Source organism: Ursus arctos, unplaced genomic scaffold (assembly GCF_023065955.2).
Source record: "Ursus arctos isolate Adak ecotype North America unplaced genomic scaffold, UrsArc2.0 scaffold_20, whole genome shotgun sequence".
Taxonomy (NCBI): domain Eukaryota; kingdom Metazoa; phylum Chordata; class Mammalia; order Carnivora; family Ursidae; genus Ursus; species Ursus arctos.
Window position 1 is genome coordinate 24414166 of NW_026622875.1, and position 24964 is coordinate 24439129.

At 39.2% G+C, this 24964-nt stretch overlaps 1 protein-coding gene across 3 annotated transcripts in view; it reads right to left on the minus strand.

The window, feature by feature from the left end:
• ARMC8 (armadillo repeat containing 8) overlaps positions 1-24557 on the minus strand; it is a 103885-nt gene extending 79328 nt beyond the window's left edge. The window contains exon 1 of one of the 3 annotated variants that reach the window (XM_026497103.4): positions 24225-24557. In XM_026497103.4, the coding sequence (XP_026352888.1) occupies positions 24225-24269 (45 nt within the window). In that variant the 5' untranslated portion in view covers positions 24270-24557. The remainder of the gene's footprint in view (positions 1-24224) is intronic. The other 2 variants (XM_026497106.4, XM_026497105.4) reach the window with 2 other exon arrangements.
• Positions 24558-24964: the final 407 nt, after the last annotated feature.

Below are 24964 nucleotides of genomic sequence, written 5' to 3' on the forward strand. Positions count from 1 at the left end.
ATAAATTACAAGTAGTGCTAGAGAAAGTGACCATAGCTAGCAGCTAAAATCCCAAAGAAATGAGAAAGAATGAACCAGGGGTCTACAGATGCTCAACAAGGTAGAGTCTGGTAAGATACAGAGCAGGAGGGGCGCCTGGGTGGCACAGCGGTTAAGCATCTGCCTTCGGCTCAGGGCGTGATCCCGGCGTTACAGGATCGAGCCCCACGTCAGGCTCCTCCACTGGGAGCCTGCTTCTTCCTCTCCCACTCCCCCTGCTTGTGTTCCCTCTCTCGCTGGCTGTCTCTATCTCTGTTAAATAAATAAATAAAATCTTAAAAAAAAAAAAAAGATACAGAGCAGGAGTGTTTAGAGAAAAGTGAAAGAGGTCTGAAAAGAGCAATGAGGAACAAGTCTCCATCTCTAGGGATAGAAAGGATATGACAGATAGAGAAGGAAAAAAAGTCACCAACTGAGAAGTTTACAAAAGAAAGCTGGGAAAAAGTATCATCGGTGGAAAATCCCAGTTTGGTCTAAACAAAAAAGATGAAGGAATGTTCAGAGAAGAGGCAAGAGAAAGGCAAGGGATCTGGATTGAAAGTGAAGAGTTAAATGCACATAAGGAATGACCCTAGAGCCCGGAGCTTCTTGTGGTAGTTAATGTAAACAGACACAAAAAGCTCAATCCTGATGACCTCAAGGGAAAGAGTAGGAGTGTGCGGGGGCGGTAGGGGTGGAAAGAACTTTGAGGCTCTTCTTCAATGTGGGGAGTGACAGTTTAATCTGGGCACTTCTTATTTACTCCAGAAATATGAGAAGCATGGGGGTTCCTCCTTTCCTCCTGCCCATACAGACAAGAAAGTTAGGAAGGTTTCTGATGTTCTGTCCTTTCAAGATGTGGCTTCACCTTCATGTCAAAACACCTGTGCCCTTTTATGGGGCACCTGGGTAGCTTAGTTAAGTGTCCAACTCTTGATCTAAGCTCAGATCTTCATCTCAACGGTGGTGAGTTCAAGCCCCACACTGGGCTCCACACTGGTCATGGAGCCTACTTAAAATAACAACAACAACAACAAAAACACCAATGCCCTTTTAAATTGCTTTCTGTAGCTTCCATTAGCTGTATGCATGGTGATTCTTCCATCCTTCCAACTAACTAAGTGAATGTGCCAAGCGGCCAGCTAAAGCTCAAGGTACAGCCTGTGCCCATAAAGGAGAGCAACGCTAGCCAAGGGCAAACTGTGACCTCCGCCTTTTGGCACAAGGCTTCAAACAAATGACCTAGTAAGCCCTTAAAACCTGGATCTGAACTCATTTTACACACTCAAAGCTGCAATAAAACCACCACCAATGTATATATTAAAAACCTGTGATGTTTTATGCTTACTAGCACCCCCTGAAATTATATTACATGAAAATGTACATGGATCCCTTTAATAGAAAGTTTGTAGATACCAAATTTGTGAATTAAGAGTTAACTCTAAGAAGATCTGAATCCACTGTGTGTACAAACAGGTACTGATCACTATAAAAAGAAAATCCTGAAGCAAATTTCTTCTTGCAGGAAAACAAAAACAGAAACAGGTAATGAGTTGCATTCCATTATGGAGAAGTATTAATGGAAACAATTTCCCTTTTATTAGGGTTAGGCAGCCTCTAAGTGGCCCCCAATGATACCCACCGGCTGGTACTTGATTCTAGCAAAGAGAATGCAGTGGAGATGACAGGATGTCACTTCAGAGTCTGGTATGTGTGTGTGAAAAGCCAGCTGCCATGCTGTGCCATGGAGAGGCTCACACAGAATGGAACTGCGGGAGGCCTCCAGACGAAGCCCTTAGTCCAACAGCCCACATGGAACTAAATCCTGCCAATAACCATGTGAGTGAGCTTGGATAGATTCTCTCTCAACTGAGCTTCCAGGTAAAACATGGCTCCTGCTACAGGTACCTGGGTGGCTCAGTTAGTTAAGTGGCCAACTCCAGATTTTGGCTCAGGTCATGATCCCAGGGTCCTGGGATGGAGTCAGCTTGAGAGTTCTCTCTCTCCCTCTCCCTCTCCCTCTGCTCTTCTCCCAACTCATGCTCGCTCTCCCTTTCTCTCAAATAAATAAATCTTAAACAAAACAAAAAAACCAGAAATAAGAACAAAAAAAACAAAACATGGCTCCTGCTAACACCTTCTCCAGAAACTTTGGGGCAGAGGCACCAGCTAAGCCACACCTGAATTTCTGACCTACAGAAACTGTGAGATAATAAACACAGTTTTAAGCAGCTAAGTTTCCAGGTAATTTGTTACATAACAATATCATAGATAACTAAGACACCTTCAGATTTATCATCCAAGCTAGGATAATTTTAAAGAGTGAAAGAGGGCACTCTTAATCATTATCACAGAGTAATACACATAAATGAAAAGTGCTAGAAACAAATCAGGCTGTATGATCATGCTACCTTTAATTCTTCAGTAGTACAAAAGAGGCAAAAGTTATACCTCAGAAAACTGGTCAAACATCCTGAACAGGCAAACTAAAACAATTTCTAATTACCCCTCTGAATAAGCTATCCATGACTGGGGTGAATTAAAACCCTGCCTTTTGGGAGGAGGATGCAAGATGGCAGACTTTAGCTAGGAAGAGGGAGAACTGTGACCATTTGCACACGCCTATACCAGCCAGGGAGTCGGTGGGGGGGGGGGAAGCACTCCAACCACCCATGCCAGCCTCAGCAAATGCCAAAATCCTGAACTCATCTCTTCCCATGAACACACCAATACAGCAACATATGGACCATCTCCCTCTTAAAAAGATCTAAAAACTAGATGAAATGTTTTTCACGACAAAGGATAGAAGGATCACATCTGGTTGGGTAAGAGAGGACGAGAAACGGTCTTGCAAAAAACCCTACCTCTGGCATGGCATACAACAGGTAAGGATCTTACCAGTTAGGTGCTTCTCCCAGAGGAGGAAGGGGTTGGTGCGCACATTGGGCACCCTGGCCTCTGAGATCTATACCAGGAAGACAAGTCCCCACAATGTCTTAGAAAACCAATGGTGCTAATACCCAGGGGTCCCAAAGTGCTATAGGAAACTGAGATTTCCCTCTTGGAGGGCTCATACGTGGTTTCATTCTCCTAGGACCCAGAAAAAACAGCAGTTTGAGAAGCACATAGATTATACATGAAGGAGAATCATTTGCTGATCTAGAGGCATCAACTAGAGGGGTGAGGGACAGCTGAGATGCTCCCCAGAGACAGAGGTTCTAGCTGACACCATTGTTGCAATCTCCACAGAGACTGCTATGCTAGCACAGGTGGGTAACCTCGGACACAGCACCCTTCTACTGCCTTGCTGGGATGCGTGGGGGTGAGTGGTCCTGGCACTTGTAGAGGCCAGAGAGCATGGGTGGTTGGAGTGCTACCCTGCTCCCTGGCTAGAGCAGGCAAGTGCAAATAAATGGTCTCTGAGTTCTCCTGCTCCCTACTTCAAGTCCACAAGTGCAAGTGGTTGTGATATTCCCCTGCCCCCTAGCTGGGGCTGGTAAACATCAGTGGCAGTGACATTCTCCCACTTCCAACCTAAAGCTGGAGCACACACAAAGAAAAGGCACTTTCTCACAGCATTGTTGAAGCCCACTGGTAATCACAGACAAGACGTTTTTCTGCTCCTTCTCTGAAGCCTGTGAGTCTGCCCCACATACCACACTCTCCGGCTGCCTTGCTAAAGCCAGCAGGTACACACAATCCATACAAGGAACATCTCTTGATTATCTGGCCCTGGTGGCCAAGACGGTTGGTTTTCCAGAGCTGTACAGGACTACAACAACTGGATAGACAGTTCTTGTAGCAGGCCACCACCCCCAGGGCACTGCAGAGACAGAAGACTGAAACACAACCTCAGTCTTCCTGTAAAATAAGGCTATTTGCTTGGCCCGGTGCTTTAGCCTATAGAATAGGCATCAAGTTTCCCACACATCTAGAGGCTAAAAAGGTACTCCCAGGGAAACACCATACTTGTTTACCACCTTGGTCTTGCTATGGCTTGGCAAGACTCCCCAGGAAGGAGTTTATTCACTTGTCTGGAACCCAGACTTTTCAACTGTTGCCCTGGAGACACCTCCAGATCGTCTGGTCTGGAGGCCCACATGAATTACAACTGCAGCCCCACAGGACCACATATATTTGCACACTTGAAAAGCTGCTGCCTGAAGGACTGACTTCCAATCAGCCTGTAACTAGATGCTAAAAGAGATTCCTTCTCTTGGATTGCTGACAAGTCTTGGCACATCCACAACAACGGGGGCACATCAAGAATAAATCAGGCAGTTTAGACAATCATAAAGGTGCAAGAGACAACCAAGAGCTAGGACAAGGTTGAAGGAGAAGAATCAGAACCTACCTAAAACCATTCCTTCAAGGGGCGATGGGGTGGCTCAGTCGGTTGGGCGTCTGATTCTCGGTTTTGCCTCAGGTTGTGATCTCAGGGTCATGGGATCAAGCTCCACACTGGGTTCCGTATTCAGCACAGAGTCTGCTTGAGATTTTTCTCCCTCCCCCATGACTCTCCCCTCTGCTTGCAGGCATGCTCTCTCTCTCTAATAAATAAATAAGATCTTGGAAGAAAAAAAAACACTCCTTCAAAACTGAGAAAGATAGCTGTTTTGCCTGACAGAAACAAATGCAGATAGTCAAACAAAATGAGGAAACAGTGAAATATGTTTCAAACAAAAGAACGAGACAAAACCTCAGAAAAAGACCTTAATGATATGGAGACAAGTAATCTACCTGATAAGGAATTCAAAATAATGGTCATAATGTTCATCAAACTTGAAAGAATGGACGAACACAGAGTGAACTTCAACAAAGAGAAACTACCAAAGAGAAGTCACAAAGCTGAAGAATATAATAACTGAATTGAAAAAATACACTGGAGGGATTCAATACCCTGGAAGAAGTAGAAGTACAGATCAGTGAGCCGGAAGATAAATCAATGGAACTCACCCAAACAGAGCAGCAAAAGGAAAAAAAAAAATTCTTTTTTAATGAAAATAAGGGACCTATGGAACAACATCAAGCGGAATAACACTTGCATTACAGGGGATCCCAGAAGGAGAAAATAAAGATAAAGGGGCAAAAAACTTATTTGAAGAAATAATGGCTGAAAACTCTCCTAAAGAAGGAAATAGATATCCAGGTCCAGGAAGCCTAGAGAGTTCTAAAGAAAATGGACCCAGTGAGAGCCACACTAAGACAAATTATAATTAAAATCTCAAAAGTTAAGGGGCGCCTGGGTGGCACAGTGGTTAAGCGTCTGCCTTCGGCTCAGGGCGTGATCCCGGTGTTATGGGATCGAGCCCCACATTGGGCTCCTCCGCTGTGAGCCTGCTTCTTCCTCTCCCACTCCCCCTGCTTGTGTTCCCTCTCTCACTGGCTGTCTCTATCTCTGTCAAATAAATAAATAAATAATCTAAAAAAAAATGTCAAAAGTTAAAAATAGAGAATCTTAAAAGCAGCACGAGAAAAGCAAAATTGTTATGTTCAAGGGAAACCCATAGGTTATCAGCAGATTTAGAAGTAGAAACTTTGCAAACCAGAAGACCGAGGCAAACCAGGAGGCAGCGCTTTCAGTGTGCTGAAAGGATAAAAATCTCCAACCAAGAATACCCAACAAGATTATCATTCAGCAAGATATCATTGAAAGAGAGATAGTTCTCCAAACAAAACCTAAAGAAGTTCATCACTACTAAGCCAGCCTTACAAGAAATATTAAAGGGACTTCTTTAAGCTGAAAAGAAGTGACACTAATTAATAACAACAGAGTATACAAAAGCAAAAATTCTCACTGAAAAAGGTAAATACATAGTAGTGTATTAATCACTTATAAAGCTATTAAGAAGGTTAAAAAACAAACATGATTAAATAAACTAAAACTAAAATAATTAGCCAAGAGATACATAAAATAAAAAGACGTAAAAAGTGACATGAAGGGCATAAAATGTGGGGTAGGAGAAAGTAAAAATATAAAGTTTTGTAACGTGTTTAAATTTAAGTTGCAATCAACTTAAAATATATTACATACACAAGATGATATATGTGAACCTTGCTGTAACCACAAAGCAAAAACTTATGGTAAATACACAAAATAAGAAAGGAATCTAAACATAACACTAAAGAAAGTCATCAAACCACAAGGGAAAAAAGAAAAGAAAAAAGGAATAGAGAAGAACTAAACAAAGCCAGAAAACAATGAACAAAATGGCAATAAGTACATACCTAACAATAGTAACTTTAAATGTAAATGGATTAAATTCTCCAACCAAAAGACACAGAGTAGCTAGATTTTTTTTTTTAAAGAGACCAATAAGAGACTCAATTCAGAAGGACAAAAAGATACAGAACCTGAAAGTGAAGGAATGAAACAGATATCCCATGCAAATGGAAAAAAAAAAGAAAACCAGCATAGCTATCCTCACATCAGACAAAATAGCCTTTAAAACAAAGACTGTAATAAGGGACAAAAAGAAACACTACATAATAATAAAGATGTCAATCCAACAAGAAGGTAAGCCATTTATAAATATATATGCACCCAAAAGAGAAGCTCCAAAATACACACGTCAAATACAGACATAAAAGGAGAAACTGACAGCAATACCAATACCAGTAGGGGATTTTAACACCCCTGCTTACATCAATGGATTGATTATCCAGAGAGAAAATCAATAAGAAAACATTGGTCTTAAATCATGTATTAGACCAGATGGACTTAATAGACACATACAGAACATTCCATCCAAAAGCAGCAGAATATACATACCTCTCAAGTGCACATGGAATATTCTTCAAGACAGATCACATATTAGGCTACCCGACAAGTCTCAGTATCAGGAAGACAGAAATCGTGCAAAGCATCTTTCTGAACACAATGGTATGAGACTAGAAGTCAATTACAAGGAAAAACTAGAATTACAAATACATGGGGATTAAACATGTTCACTAAACAACTACAGAGAAGAAATCAAAAAACACCTAGAGACAAATGTAAACAGAAATACAACATAGCAAAATCTAGGAGATGCAGCAAAAGCGGGTCTAAGAGGGAAGCTCATAACAATACAAGCCTCCCTCAAGAGAAATCTCAACTGAAAAATTTAACTTTACACTAAAGGAACTAGAAAAAGAACAAAGCCCAAAGTTAGCATAAGGAAGGAAATAATAAAGATCAGAGTGGAAATAAATAAAACAAAGACTAAAAGACATAGAAAAGATCAATGAAATTAAGAGCCGGTTCTTCGAAAAGAGAAATAAAATGGACAAACTTCTAGTTAGGCACACCAAGAAAAAGTAGAGGAAACTCAAAATTAGAAATGAAAGAAGGGAAGTTACAACTGATACCACAGAAATATGAAATCATGAGACTACTATGTATAGTTATGTGCCAACAGATTAAATAAGACAGAAGAAATGGATAAATTTCTAGAAATTTAAAATCTTCCAAGACTGAATCGAAGAAACAGAAATAGAAAGAAATAGAAAATCAGAACAGACTGATTACTAGTAAAAACATTCAATCAGTAATCAAAAATATCCCAACAAACAAATGTCCATGACCAGACAGCTTTATTGGTGAATTCCTGAAGATTAATTCAAAGATTTAAGTTGATCCTCCTCAAACTCCTTCCAAAAATACAAGAGGAGGAAAAGCTCCCAAACTCATTTTATGAGGCAGGCATGACCCTGATACAAAACCAGACAAGGACACCATGAAAAAAGAAAATTACAGGCCAACATCCCTGATGAACACAGATGCAATAATCCTCAACAAAATATTACCACACTGAACTCTACAATGTATCAAAAGGATCATACATCATGATCAAGTGGGACTTACGCCAGGATACGAGGATCGTTCAACTTCCACCAATGTCACACACTAATATTAACAAAATTAAAAATAAAAATTACATGATCATCTCAATAGGTACAGAAAAAGCATTTGACAAAATTCAACATCCGTTTTTAAAAAAAAAAACTCTCACAAAGTGGATATAGAGGAAACATACTTCAAAATAATAAAGGCCATACATGACAAACCCACAGCTAATATACTCAATGGTGAAAAGCTGAAAGCTTTTTCACTAAGATCATGAACAAGACAAGGAAGCCCACTCTTTCCACTTGTATTCAACATAGTACTAGAAGTCCTAGCCACAGCAATTAGGCAAGAAAAAGAAAAGGCATAATATTGGAAAGGAAAAATTCAAATGGTCACTAATTGCAGGTGATATATTATATATAGAAAATACCTAGATTCCACCAAAAAACTGTTAAAACTAATAAAGGAATTCAATAAACTTGCAGGATACAAAATTAATACATAAAAACTAATAATGAACTATCAGAAAGAGAAGTCAAGTAAACAATCCCATTTATAATTACAACAAAAAGAATAAAATGCCTAGGAATAAACTTAACCAAGGAGGTAAAAGACCCATACGCTGAAAACTATAGATACCGGCGAAAGAAACTGAAGACACCAATAAATGGAAAAATATTCTGTGCTCATAAAGTGCAAAAATCAATATTGTTAAAATATCCATATTACCTAAAGCAATCTACAGATTCAATTCAATCTCTTAAAATTCCGACAACATTTTTCATAGAATGAGAACAAATAAGTCTAAGATGTATATGGAACTACAAAAGACCTCGAATAGCCAAAACAACCTTGAGAGGAAAAAAACAAAACTAAGCCAGGAGTATCATGCTCCCTGGTTTCAAATTACACTGCAAAGCTATAGTAATCAAAACAGTACAGTAATATCACAAAAACACACACAGATCAACAGAACACAATAGAGAGCCCAGAAATAAACTCACTTAGATATGGTCAATTAACTTATAACAAAGGAGCCAAGAACATACAGTGGGAAAGGTCAGTTTCTAAATTATGTTGGGAAAACTGAATAACCACAAGGCAAAATAATAAAACTGGACAGCTATTTTACACTATATATAAAAACAACTTTAAATAGATTAAAAACTTGAATGTACAACCTCAAACCATAAAACTCCTATGAGAAAACATAGGCAGTAAGCTCCTTGACAATGGTCTCAGCAATGTTTTTTTAGATATGACTCCAAAGGCAACAGAAACAAAAGCAAAAGTGAACAAATGTGAATACATCATACTAAAAAGCTTCAGCACAGCAAAAGAAACCATCAATAAAACAAAAAGAAAACCTACTAAATGAGAGGAGATATTTGCAAATCATATATCCTATCAGGGGTTAATATTTAATATATACAAAGAACTCATATAACCCAGTAACAAAAAAACAATCCAATTTAAAAAAATGGGCAGAGGATCTGAATAGACATTTTCCTAAGAATACATACAGATGGCCAACAGACCTATGAAAAGATGCTCAAAATCTTTAATCATCAGGGAAATGCAAATCAAACCTATAATGAGCTACCACCTTACAGCTGTCAGAATGGCTAGAATAAAAAACACAAGAAATAACAAGTGTTGGCAACACTGTGGAGAATAGGAAATCCTTGTGCACTGCAGAGAATATAAATTGGTGCAGGCACTATGGAAAATGGTATAAAGGTTCCTCAAAAAAACTAAAAACACAGCTACCACATAATCCAGCAAGTCCACTATTGGGTATCTAACTGAGAAAAACAAAAACACTAATTTAGAAAGATATATTCACCCCTATGTTCACAGCATTATTTACAATAGCCAAGGTATGAAAAAAACCTACGTGTCCCTTAATGTACTAATGGATAAAGAAGATGTAGCATGTATAATTGACCCTTAAACAACAAGGGTTTGAATTTCACAGGTCCACTTATGTGCAGATTTTTTTATAGTACTATATATGTATTTTTCTTCCCTATGATTTTAATATTTTTTTCTCTACTTACTTTATTGTAAGAATACAGTATATAACATACACAATATATGTGATATTTGACTACGTTATCAGTAAGTCTTCTGTTCAAAAACAGGCTAGTAGTAGTTAAGTTTGTGGGGAGTCAAAAGTTATATGTGGATTTCTGACTGCATGGGGGAGGGGAATCAGTGTCCTAACCCTCATGTTGTTCAAGGGTCAACAGTATATACTATGGAATATTACTCAGACATAAAAGAGAATGAAATCATGGCATCTGTAACAACATGGATGGACCCTGAAGGTATTATGCTAAGTGAGATAAGTCTGATAAAGAAAGACAAATAATTCATGTTTTCACTTATATGTAGAATCTAAAAAACAAAACAAACAAAACAAAATGAAACCCAGACTCATAGATAGAGAGAAGAGATTGGGGGGGAGGGGGGATGGCAGCAGGCCAAATGGGTGAGGGGAATCAATAAATATATAGTTCCAGTAATAAAATACACATCATGGTATATAATGTACAGCATGGAACATGAGGAATAGAGTCAATAACACTGTATTAACTTTGTAAGGGGACAGATGGTAGACATATTTTGGTGACCATTTCACAATGCACAGAAATGTCAAATCACTATGTTATACACCTGAAACTAATATAATACTGTATGCCAATTATACCTCAATAAATGAAAATAAACATTTCCCTGTCATTTGGGGAAGAAAACCACATTTTTAAGAAAGGGTTTTGAATGCCAAATTACTAAATTCCAGACTTGCCATATATGGGATTTAACTTAAAAATTAAGAGCTATAAAAGTTTTCAACTGGTGTTTTAGAACTTGAAGTGAAACAATGAGTTTATTAGAAAATGAAGAGTAACAGTAAGTATTAATAAGAAAATAACAAACTATTTATTTCATTTGGCAATGAGGTCTTGCCGTATGCACATTTCATTAAAATACAATGTTCTTTATTTCTAACATACGCAAGAATTGTGTGGTAGAAAGAACAAATGATCTGGCATTTGAAGACTTGGGTTTGAGTCCTCATTCTACTACTTACTAGCTTTGTGACTTAAGGCAAAAATAAAAATTTAAGACTGTTTCTTCAATTATAAAATGGTGATGTTACCACATAGAGGGTGAAACAAATGAGAGAACATACAGGAAAACTCCATGTCAAAGTACCATTCAAATACTGATTTCAGGGAAATTGTATTTTTGTATAAAAAAGATAATTGCTTTAACAAGTACACTAATGATTCCCTTGGATTTATATTCATGGTTAAAGCCTAATTATTCAGACAGATACTTTTTCTTTTGTTGTTTTTTCAAAGATACATTTTCTTACCTGATACCTTTTTCCCAGAGCAAGCTATGCACTTAGCAAGAAATAAATATGCATCTGAGAGCTGAACTTAAAAACCCAAACTTCCATTATTTGAGACTTTTAAAATCCACTAAAAATGTATAAAAGTAATATATGTGCATTTTTATATATTCCATAACTGTAGGTGTTACCATGGACTCAGAGAGAACATAAATCACAGTTAACAATACCAATTACAGTTTAAGAAATAATCAATGGATAGTGTTCTCCCTCCCATACAACCAACCCAGAAGAAAAGGGAGATAGTTTTATAATACCTGACACTTGCTTAGTATGTTAGTTTACAAAACATTTTCCTATCTATTTTCTCACTTGTACCACATGATTTTTAGAAATAAAAATGTAACAATTCTCAATGGGAAATTCTGACCCCTAAGAAATATTTAAATTAGTAATTGCCAATCAAAATTTAATATCTCAATTATTCCACAAATTACTAGAAACTTCAAGATAAAATTGTTCATAATGTTCGTCATTCAGCACCGTAAGGATAAATCTTAGATTTGGGGAGAGATGAAAGAAACACAACTAAAAGTACAGAATGCTTCAACTCTATGAAGATTCCATTTAAAACCTATTTCAGATTGAAATTCAACATGTATCTTTAATTAATCAGGCATTACACTAGGTGCTGGTAAGAGATAAGAATCCCTTACCCCAAAGCACAGAAAGAAAACAGATATATGTAACTTACAAGTGTAACTTATAACATAGGATAAAGGTAGTAAGTGGATACAAGATAAAAAGAAAGTTGAAGATATAATTAAGAACTAAAGTGAGGGGTGGAATAGGAGGTGATATCTAAGGGATGAGGATGATTAATCTGAAAAACTAGTATTATTTTGCTAGATGAAAAAGGGAGGAAAAAAAGACAAGGACTCTAGGTGGAGAGCAGAATACATGCACAAGAGAGTTCTGAAGCAATGTGGTGTGTTTGTGAAATGCCATTTAGAATTATGATATAGTATATAGTATACACTTGGGAATCCAAAACAAAGCTGAAGTTGTACCCTTTAATTCAGTCAACAAATACTTAAACAACTACGCAGCACTTTTGTTCTAGGTAAGGAAAAAAGATACCCTACCACCCCCCAACCCACCTTTGCAGAGCTTACATTTCAGCAGGGGGAGAAAGACAAAAAGCAATAAATGTAATAAATAAGAATATTAGAAGACTATACACACTATGGGGGAAAAACGTTTACTAGCACATTTTATTTCCATGTCCTTATATTATATACTCTTACAAGCTGGGGGGAAGGAAAAGGGCAGGAGAGAAAGAGGGAGATACAATAAGATACACCACTCAGAAATTCCCAGGCTCTCAGCAGCTCTAAACAGGAACAGCACTATTTCCTAAGACACATTTTATAAATTCATGTAAGTGATTCTGGTTGTCAAAATGCCAATGGGTACTACTGATATCTAGCAGGCAAGGACTAAGAAGGTGGATGGATGTTCTGCAATGTATGGGACAATGGGCCCACATCCAAAAGACTTTGCAGTCACGTAGGGCAAAAACAAAATTTTAAAAATTAATTACCTGAGCCTAGAATCTAACTCCATTTTACATATAAACACAAAATATGTTTTGTATTTTACAGTAAATAATTTTCCCAAGAATGCCACTCCCATATGAATAACGAAAAAGCTGTAATGTAATTTACCTTGTGCGGAACTTTACCAAAAATTGTTCATTTCAGAAAGTCACATAAAAAACACCACCACTTACTGTATTTAAGTAGTCGTTACATCCAATCTATATCAGCCTGTAATGTAGCAGTCACAGTCACAGCCAAATTAGTACACCTGCAAATATATCACTACTGGTAATAACTTCTTTCTATTATAGTTCTCCCTGAGTACTATTCAAATTGTATCGTTTCCTGCTCTTTCCCCTTAATACCACCTGGGGCATAATGCCAACTCTTTATATTTTTTTAAGATTTTATTTATTTTAGAGAGAGAGAGCATGCAAGACAGCGCAAGAGAGAACAAGTTAGAGAGGGGCAGAGTGAGAGAGAGAGAAAGAGAGGGAGAAGCAGACTCCCTGCTGAGCCGGGAGCCCAATGCGTGGGGTAGGGACTCAGTCCCAGGGCACCGGGATCATGACCTGAGCCAAAGGCAGACGCTTAACTGACTGAGCCACCCAGGCGCCCATAACGCCAACTCTTTAAAAGTAACACGTGAGGGGCACCTGGGTAGCTCAGTTAGTTAAGTGTCTTGACTCTTGATTCTGGCTCAGGTCATGAACTCAGGGTCATGAAATCCAGCCATGCGTTGGGCTCCGAACTGGGCCTGGAGCCTGCTAGGGATTCTCCTTCTCTCTCTGCCCCTCCCCTCACTCACACTCAATCACTCAATCAATAAAATCTTTAAAAAATAAATAAAAATAACATAAAAGTAACACATGAGAACAGTTAACTTATCTATGAATTTCACTTCAGGATAGCCAAGGAGATACTACAAAGTATATTTTAAAAGGGGGTGTGGAGTCTGGCAGTGCTGGGAGCCACCAACTGAAACAGCTCTTAGTTAAGTTCCAGTCAACTGGAAATGCCAAAATCTCTTATCCATTCCCCAAATAATGTGAAACCAAAATTTGATTTTCTGACACCTCCAAAACTCTCAGTCCAAAAAAATGCTTTTGTCACTGACAATTTCTGAAATGCCAAATAAGTGTACTGCTTAGATCAGTCACAAATTCACAATTATTCATTTTAAAGCCCAGGGACACTAGATATGTTTGTATTTGTGCCTAAAGAGAGTAGGGCTGCCATAAACCAGAATATCAGAAATCAATACTTTTTAATGAAAGACTCATTTATTTATTTTAGATAGAGATACAGAGCAAACAAGTGGTGGGGAGGGGCAGAGGGAGAGGAAGAGAGTCCCAAGCCGACTCCACGCTGAGTGTGGAGCCCAACACAGGGCTCGATCTCAGAACCCTGAGATCATGACCTAAGGTAAAAACCAAGAGTTGGACGCTTAACTGACTACACCACCCAGGTGCCCCTGAAATCAATACTTTCAAAGTATTTTACTAAAGTGTGCCTTAATTTCAAATCAAATGTCTCCCCCTTTATTCTGGCTGTGTTCTGGTGACATAAATTCATAAAATCCTAAACACTGCCTCACCATTGCTTGAAGAGTTCTGGTGATACACAGTATTCCTCTGCCAGACAGTTTATTTCACTATTAAACAAAATTAACTGCTAGACAATTCTTTCCTAATTTTGAGGGCAAAAAAATAAAATCATCAACAAAGACTGACCTTTTCCTTGCAGACAGCTATCATGCCCTATGTATTCCAAGATTCCCACTTGCTTCCAAAAGGAAGAAAAATAAGAAAATGCCCACGTACAATTCAAAACCCAACATGTTGGTGTTTTGTTGTTTTTCTTTTACTTTTTGAATTCTGGTAAACTTCTGGCCTCATTAGAACTCAATCAGATTCTCAAATTCTTTCAGACCTGTCATGCAGGATTTTTGCAACTATTTTTATCCTTTACTTATTTATTTTTTTATCATGGGATTCATACCTTGGTGTTTCTAGAGGTTCATAGCATCCTCTCTCTCCACATTAAGCAAAGCCCTGCTTTTTTGCAGCCTCTAGCAACTTTGGAAGGCTTATAAAATGGCACTTCAGTTTGGGTGGGTCCTATCTACACAGAATGTAAAATAATTATGACAACTGAGACTCCTAGAATATAATCAGCTTTAAATTTCACAAATACAATCATGAAAATACTTAAATACGTAACTTTTAATCTACCTGGATAAGAGGCAACCCTGAACTCTCAATAAATAACACTGAAAATTGGACTTTACATGTTAAGGAAACACTTTAAAATAGTAAATCAGTGCTTAGCGTTTGAAAATAAAATTCTAAAATGTAAGGCTGTGCACATAGTTTTGTTTTATTTTTTTTTAATTAGGTGTTTAGATATACGGTTCTAACACTTTATATAATAGCATATGACAGTGGGCAAGTCTGCCTCTCTAGTTCTCAGTTTTCCCCAATTAAAAAAAATGACAAGAATGAACTAAAGATTATCTGCAGATTTCTTCCAAAGACTCCATAATTCACACTCACACAGAGGGATTTTTTTTCATAGTTTAAAAACCAGAGCACAGTTAAAGGGGATATGAAGAGTAGACTTTACTTTTTCTGTAGAGAGTTTTTAATGAAATAAAATATTATTATAGCTCTTTTATAATATCAACAATTGCTATAAACATGCTTTGGTGGTCACAAGAACTGGAAGGAATTTAGCATTCATGCTTCTTTCTAATCAGGTACTGCAATGTTTATCCTTTTAAAGTATGGTCAAATCACAAGTTGTTGTCCGGGTCTGGATGATCTTCAAGGTTCCTTCTCACTATTAAATTCTATTCATTTACTCATCAACGTAGATGGGAATGTCTGAAGACTGAGGGCCAAGAAGAGATCCTTCCAGATAGAGAAAAAGAACTAAGTAAGGATCAATGGTACAAAGCAGCATAATATGGAAGTTCAAGGAGGTAAAAAAACCACCTCTGGGGCACAGGAATGACAAGGGTTGTGAGGAGTTTTACAAAGATTAAGATACTCTTTGGGTTGGCTGAGGTTCATTTAAATGCTTCCCAAGATGGTAAGAGAGCCCTGGAAATCCACTAGGATGTATTCAGATGCTTGCTTCTCAATCTTGACAAAACAGAATGAGGCTACCATACATGGGTGGACCACAAGAATAGTTCAAATTGTTATTCAAGATTGAAATCATATAATGACTTAGAGATCCTGGGTACCATCTTTCATGGTACACCTTGTAATAGGTAGTGTCCAGACAGGCTAGCGGTCTCCTGATTTAAAAAAAAAAAAAAAAAAGTTTATTTGCTTCAGAGTCTTAGAGACAGTGAACACCACTGCCTCGGAGCTATCCATGGTGCTTGACTCAGACTCAGCCCACCACTTCCAACAATTGATGCATTAGCTTTCCTACTACAGTACCACTAAGGATCTGTCTGATCCATCATCCACACTGTGGCCTGTGACAATCATGCCACTATCATGGGCCACTTGTAAACTGTCTATTCCACTTTGCCTGTGCCCAGACTCCCCAAGTGTCTTACTTTGTCCTAGCATGGATTTCCAGCTAACCTACACTTTTCCCCCCAGGCCTGCTACACCATCTGCTACACAAAACCCTTTCTGTAGAGATCATACACCTCATAGAAGATCACCAGCATACTCTGGGCAAAAGATTATGGTTCTTCAGGGCCAAGTCCCCACATGATACCTTGTATGAGTTTTAAAACCTTATTATTGTTACAATTTTTACATTTACATTTTACATTTACAATGTAAATGACCTCTAAATTTTGCTATATATGTTTTTGTGACTGACTTTGGGATCAGTTAAAAAAAAAAAGGAATTATTAACTCAAGACTGATATATAGGTTCCAGGGAATCATGAACCACTTGAAATTATGTAAATCTTTAGGCAGATGCATGTTTTTCTGGGGAAGAGGATGTTGAGACTCATATCCTTAAAAGATTAGAACCACTAATCAATATGGTGACGACTCCCAAACAATGATCACCCCAGGTTAATCAATAGATCTTTATGTTTGTGGTACAAATACATACATGTGGTCTTTGTCCCAGTTCCTGGCACAAAGCTATTAAAACTCTCGGGATTTCCTAAGTGATAGGAGTATCTTTGGTTATTCATAAGGATCCCCCTTTGGGCACACCTGAGTTTATGCTACTAAACAATTAGGCTAGGGCCCCAAGAGAGCCTCAGGATGAGACTGGTAACCAGAAAGACCAGTGATTAGAGGGTTGGAACTTCCAGTCCTACCCAAGCAGTCTCTGGGAAGGGGAAAAATGGTGTGTGTGGGGAGGTGGGGGGTGCTGGAGATTAAAGCTCAATAAAAGCTAATGAACTTCTGGGCTAGTGAATACATCCAAGTCTTAGGAGGGTGGCATACCCCAATTCCATGGGGAAAGAAGTTCCCGCATTTGGAACACCTCTGGATCTTGTCCTATGTACCTCATCATCCAGCTGTTCATCTGTATCCTTTATAATAAACTGGCAAACATAAGATTTTCCTGAGCTTTGTGAACCATTCTAACAAATTACTGAAGCCAAGGAGGGCATTGTGAGAACCTCTGATTTATAGCTGACTGGTCAGAGGCACAGAACAACCTGGACTTGTAACTGGTGCCTGAAGAGGGGCAGTCTTGTAGGACTAAACCCTTTTTACCTATGGGATCTGACTCTATCTTCAGGTAGACAGTGTCGGTTAAATTGTACAACACCTGGCTGGGGTCCAAAGAGAACTAGAGAATTGCCTGGTGGTATGAAAAACACTCCAGGATATCCAACTGCCTATTGGACACCTCTAAAGGGATGTCCAGAAAACACTGCAAACTCAGCATGTCTAAAATGAAACTTTTCCTCCTCACTTGCCTAACATGTTCCTCTCCTAATCCTCAGTAGATGATACCACCTAGTTGTAAAGGTAAAAATCCTGTCAATCCTGTTTGATCATGATTATGACTCTTCCTCATTTCCCCTCACTCAATCACTGACCATCTATAACTTTCTGAAAGCCTAATAAGTTCTTAAAACACTCCTTTTTTAAAAAATACTTTATTTATTTATCTGAGAGAGAGAGAGAGAGAGATGGGTAGTGAAAGAGAGCATGAGCAGGGAGGAGAGAGAGAAGCAGGTTCCCTGCGAGCAGGGAGCCCAACTCGGGGCTCGATCCCAGGATGCCAAGATCATGACCTGAGCCAAAGGCAGCCGCTTAACCAACTGAGCTACCCAGGTGCCCTTAAAACACTCCTGAAGAGAAAGAATCTCAAAACACTCCTGAAGAGAAAGAATCTCACGTTCTGTAATAATTTTGCTGGTGGTAAAGACCACTAAATATTAACAGACCGTATAAGCTGGAAACTCTTCCCACTGGACCACAACTTTTCATATTCATAAGGCAGCATAATACCTCCTCCAATAACTGTATTATGAAAGTACTGGAGAATGTAGCTAACACATTATTCTTCTGATTTTATAGAAAGAGGACAAACAGTTTTCCTTTATCAAAGTGACAAGCGGGGGCTGTTTCTGCAAAATGACTCTTATTTGGAATACCTTTCATTCCTATCTAAATAGTCCCAGGGATCATAGCACCACTGTTCAGTGAAGGCAGCTGTTCTCTGGTTTCCAGAAGGTAACAGGAATTTTTCTTTGTCAATAACTCCATATCTTTACCCAGAAGCCAACATGACAGATGGCACTGCAAAGCAATTGCCAAATCAGAAATGAAAATGATACGAGTCAAAACCACTGAAATTCCTGGCTCTTGGCACTACTTTGAAATTCTTAATGAGAATGGGAGGGGATAGGAGATAAACCTCCATGTGAAATAGAAAGACCCTACACTAAGGTGTATCTAACTCTTGGTAAAGCTTAAAAAACTTTTTTTTTAAAGATTTTATTTATTTATTTGACAGAGAGATAGCAAGAGAGAGCATGAGCAGGGGACAGGGAGAGGGACAAGCAGAGAGAGGGAGAAGCAGGCTCCCCACTGAGCAGGGAGCCGAATGTGGGGCCTGATCCCAGAATCCTGGGATTAAGACCTGAGCCAAAGGCAGGCACTTAACCAACTGAGCCACCCAGACACCCCAAGCTTTAAAAACTTCTTGAGCACCCAGTGTCTGAATTTAGGTGGCAATCTTCCTTTAAAGAGACAACACGATGTCTGGAAACATACAATGAGCATCTCCCATTCCTCACCCATAGCCAGTAAAGACTGGGAAGTTCATACTATTAAATTCCCATTAAGAACACCCCCTAACATACCTTGAGCTTCCTGGTGGAAGCTCCCAGGAGCTTCCCAATCCTTTGTGGAGTGGATTAATGGCAAACTTTAAAATGTGCTGACCAGATGTTACTTTGCATTTATTACTAAAAGCCAAGAGAGGCCAAATTCATGCTTATAGTATAGCTGGCCTTAACATCACATAAAAATTTTTCCTATTGTCAGTTGTCTGTGTTAAGAGAGCAAATCAATACCCAGCTTAAGGCCAACAAATGCTTATGATTATCAAGAACAGAACAAAAACCAAGGAATACTCAGACTTGGAATATCCTGTACAGTTCTACTAGCTGCTTGTCAAAAAGGCATAATGGCACTAGGAAAACATTGTAAAGGAGACAATTAAAATTAATAGATGCCTTAGCTGTCTATATCAGCCTATAATGTTATTCAATGAAATTTTATTACCTTGCCTCTCTCAAATCATTAGAAAGTGACCAAAGTAAAATGCAATCATCCTCTTAACAGTCTTTCACAAAAATAAATTTCATTTTTAATTAAAAAAATTTTTTTAAATAGGTCATGTTTTTAGTGTTATGTCTAAGACTTCTTCATCAAGTCCAAGGTTCTGCAGATATTCTCTTGTTTATTCTAAAAGTTTCATTTTATGTTTTATAATTAAATCTATGATCCATTTTGAATTAACTTTTGTATAAGGTGTGAGGTTGAGATCCAAGTTCATTTTTTACTATGGTTAAAAAGATGAAAAGATAAGCTACAGACTTAGAAGAAAATATTTGCAAAGCACCTATTTGACTAAGGACTCACACCTAGAATCTATAAAGAGCTTTCGAAACTCAACAGTCAAAAAACAAACAGCCCAATTAGGAAGTGGGCAAAAGGATATGAAGAAATACTTCACTAAAATATTTCTTCATATTCAATAAAATATGGATGACGAGTAATGAAAATATTTTTGACACTACTTATCATTACAGAAATACAAATTAAGGTCATGATGAGTTATCACTACACATCTATTTAGAACAGCTAAAATAAAAAATAATGACAATACCAAATGCTAGTGAGGGTGCAGAGAAACTGGATCTCTCATACATTACTGATGGGAATGTAAAATGGTACATCCACTTTAGAAAAGTGTCAGTTTCTTTAAGAACTAAACATACATTTACCATACAACCTAGCAATTACACTCCTGGGCATTAATCTCAGAGATATGAAAAGTTATGCCCACACAAAAACCTATACACGATTGTTCACTGAGGTTGTAACAGCCAAAAACTGGAAATAACCAAAATGTCTAATAGGTTTATAGCTAAAATGTGACATCCATACCATGTAATACTACTTAACAGTAAAAAGGAACAAACTATAGATACACACAACTTGGATGGATCTCAAGGACATTATGTTGAGTGACAAAAGCCAATCTCAAAAGGTCACATACTGTATTTATGTAACATTATAGAACATGACAAAATTACAGAGATGGAAATTAGTGGTCACCAGGAGTTAGAGACAGTGAGCAGGGGGTAGGTAGGTCTGACTATAAAGAGGTACCACAGGGAGATTTTTGTGGTGATAGACGAATTCTGTATCTTGACTGTGGTGATGGCTACACTATACTCACGTGATAAAATGATACAGAACTATACATATACTTATACCAGTATCAAATTCCTGGTTTTGATACTGTATTATAGTTATATAAAATGTAACCAATGGGGGAAACTGGGCAAAGTGTACACAGGGATCTTTCTGTATACAAAGATACTCCGCAACCTCCCATGAACCTATAATTACTTCAGAATAAAAAGTTTTAAACAATCCAATCAATGTAAAATCATCCAAGAGTTTGGGAAACGTGAGAGAATTTATAAATTTGTTGAAAAGGATAATGCAAAAAAAAGTGCAAAACAAAGGTGGATAGATAGGGATGATTGTGGTGCAGCCTAGAAAGATAGCTGGAGAGTTTGTTCAACTCCCCCAAATAAATAGTTCAACCAAACATTTACTGAATATCTAGTATATGCAAGACACAGTGCTATAAATAGCAGTGGGGTAAAGAAAAAGGTCAAGCACTTACCTCTGAATTAATTTACTAAGAAGTTCGAACAATTATTAAAGGCCCCAGGGCCTCTGCAAAAGCAGTTTCCTTTGCCTGGAACACTCTTCTGTTTTTCTAGTTAGTTCTTAACCATCCTTGAACTCTCAGTTCATTGTCACTTCTTCGGGGAAATCCTCCTGAGCTCTCCTCATTGTCCTCTATATTAGATCAGGTTCCCCTACTACATACTTATACAGCACCCTATATTTTTCATTCATAACACTAATCACCATTCACAATTAAAGAACTGTGTAATGATTTGATAATCTATTTTCCACATTAGGCTAAAATTTCCAAAGGGCAGAGACAGGTCTATGTAGCTCACCATTGTATTTCCAAACCCAATGCCATGCCTGGCAAATGACAGAAGTTCAAAATATGAATGAATGAATCCATACAAAGCTATAATACATATGTACAAATGAGCAGGCATACAGTAAGAGTTATTGGGTTTGGAAGAACCCAAGATTACTTCAATTTGAGAAAGCCAATTTATATGGGATAGAAGGTTCATGCAGAGGATAAAGAATCTTATATCCAAAGTTGAACGTCATTGTCGACCTTTCCACAACAGGAACCCACTAAAGAACTGAAACAGGAAAGTAGCGTGTCCAATGTCTTCTATAGGAAAATTACTGTGGAGAACAGACTTGAACTGAGAGGGTAAGACATAAGGAGTGGTAAAAATAATTCTGAGGATACTGTGGTAATGCAGGCACAAAATGATATGAGAAGGTGGCCATGGGAACAGCCACATGTGTGAAATACTAAGAACTAACAGAACTTAAGGACTGATTAGATATAGGGGCATGAAACAGAGAAGGGCCAAAGATGATCCAAGAGGTTTAACAGTGAGTGATCAGTGAAAGCCAGTACCATTAACAGAAATGGAAAGTCATAATTAAGTCCTCTTAGAAAAAGGGAATGTGCTTTGTCAGAAGTCTTAGGTAACATCCACACATTTGAAGATGTGCGACTAGGTGGAAAAAAAGTCAAGGCTGGCAATGTAATATGTGAGTTGGTCACAGTTAAGGTTTAAGACTGAATGAGATCTCTCATAGGGGAGAAGGTATAAAGGGCCTTGAATGAAACCCTTAAAGCCATATGATTTGCCCCTTGCTTAAATTATGTTTATCACGCCGTGGACTCATTCAGACTGTGAGATCCCTGAGGGCACATCTGATCTCATACTTGCATTCCCTAAAAGTATACATTAAAGAGCGCTGTACATAACTGGTGCACAGTAAGCAGCCTATTAAAGGAATCAAGGTATTTTCTGATTAATATTTCCTGTTCCACCTGCACTCTGTATTTTAAAAGGTTGTGCCATAGTGGTGTCTGACTTCCCAAGGCTATATAACCGATGAATTCACAGATAAGACTTTGGGACTGTGAAAAATACATAAGCCCCCAATGAGATTAGAACTTAAGCAAATCCCCACTAGAAGTAGGGACTGGTCTCCAAGAAGTTTCTGCATAAAATTAATCAGGAAATATTATTTACTGAGGGAGTGAAACAAATGAAAATTTTCAATTGCATGCATGACACAAGTTGACAATATACAAAAAGTAAAGAAGCTTCAGGTGAAATGAAGGATAAACAAGATAATTAAAAGGACTTGAGGACAGTTGAGAGGCATACTTTTTAAAAAAAACATAATGAAGGAAAAGTCATTCACCTGCTTGCCCACAAAATATTCCTGGGTATTACAGAAGTAGAATAAAAGGCTAACCTGATTCAATACTTAGATGAACAGTGTTTCCCAAGCTGTATAAAATAAGGAAAAGGACTGCTAAAATCAACCAGGAGACAAACTGGATGACAGCCCCCGCCCCCCAAACTAAATTATCTAGGTTACAGTATATGCTACAGTGTTCTAACCCTGAATCATAGCAAATGTCCTAAGTGCTTACAGACAGGTGAGTGTCTCTATGGGAGAAGTCAGGGAAGAGAAAAGAAACCGGTTGGAATCACAGATTCTAGGATCCTGACAAGTCAGGTAATCTGTAATCCAACCACCCTCTCAGTATCAGACAGCTTCCCTAAATCCAAAAGATGGCCAACCAGTCTTTGCCTATTTCTAACAACAGCGAATGGACCATTGGTAAAATGACTATTCTCTAGTTGGACAGCTCTAAATTGTTGTAAAACCCTTTGAAGTTATCCCTGAGTAACTTTCACTCCGGGTCGGGTTCTCAAGAGCATTAATACAGTGAAAAGAGAAAGTTGTAGTTTGGATTTTTTTTTTAACTTGAAAAAAAAACAAAACCCAAACAACTAGGTATTACTTCCTGGCGGGTCAATACATTCCCTTCTTTCAATAATAGAAAAATTGATTTTTCCCCCCAGTGTTTGACTCCCTATAAAGGAAAAAGTAATGCCAGGCACAGGTTCCTTCAGACTCCGAGCCGCGACCTCCAAAGCAGAGCGGAGAAAAGGGGCTTAAATAACTACATACACTAAGATATGCTGCAGCTGACACGGTATCTCCGTTGCCAAGAAGCAAGCAGTTCTAGCTCGTGCCGGGACGCGATACAAGCCACAGACCTGGCCTGGACACTCTCAGGCTGTGGGGGCCCAAAGTGCCTGCACCTTTCCTTGCCAAAGCTGCGGAGGGCTGAATGGGCGCTCTTTCCCAGGCCAGCGGCAAGCCCCGCGCCTCACAGGGCAGAACGCTCGGCCCGGAGAAGCAGCAACGCTGAGAGGAAGGTTCAGTGAAGCACCTGGCAAAGCCGAATCCGAGCCACCGGGCCAGCTGCCCGTACGCCCAACCACCGTGTCCGCCAGAGGCCACCCGAGAAACGGCACCGGTGGGAGCTCCTGGAGTTGGAGACGTTTCTGGCTCGGTCGGGGTCCCGTCTATTTCTCCCGCCCACCCTCTCTCTCCATGGCCCAAAGCTGAGCCGGAAGCAACCCCAAGGAGTGGTGTCCAGGAGGCACTCCGCGTTTGGGGTGAATGCTGCGGGCCGGCCCGAGCTCTCGAGCTGGCGGGCAGCTGCGGCGGTCACTCACCGAGAGGACGCTCATGCGGATTGGGGTCTCCAACAGGCACGCCATCTTGAGCCTTCCCACCCGGCTACGGCCGGTGCCGGCGCGGGGGCCGGCACTTTCGACAGGGAACTATTGGGCCAACGACAGGCACCTTCTGCAGAAAGTCAGGCAGATAGACGAGAACACACCACGCTTTAGGCACAGCTGAAGTACGGCCAGGGCTCGCGGAAGGGAGAGAAAGGGAAAACCGCGCCAAGGGCCTCCTCACGAATCGTCCTCCCAGAAACGGCAGCTACTCTCAGCCTGGGTTAGAGGTGGGAGCGGGCAGCAGTTTCCGCATGCGCAAAGAAGATCTGCCAGCCCCACCTGCCGTTCGCGGTGGGCGGAGCCAAAGGGGCGGGGTCTCGCTCTGGCGCTGCCGACTTCATGGGTTGATTCGGTACAATGCAGGAGCTCACGCATTTATATTATGAAAAGCTAGTATGTGGAGTCACATACGTAATTTGAAGTTCACATTCATATCCATTATCTCATTCCTCTGCACCAGACTCCTAGCGTTGTTATTATCGCCATTTTACAGATGGGGGGACTGTGGTCTCAGAACCAGGTCTTCAGCATAATCTGCCCAACCCATTTATTCTGGTGTAGTGTTAAGAATAGATACTCTAGAACCAGAACGCCTCGGCTTAATCTATGCTACTTCACTGATCAGCCGTATTACCTCTAGCAAGTTACTTAACCTCCCTATGCTTCAGCTTTCT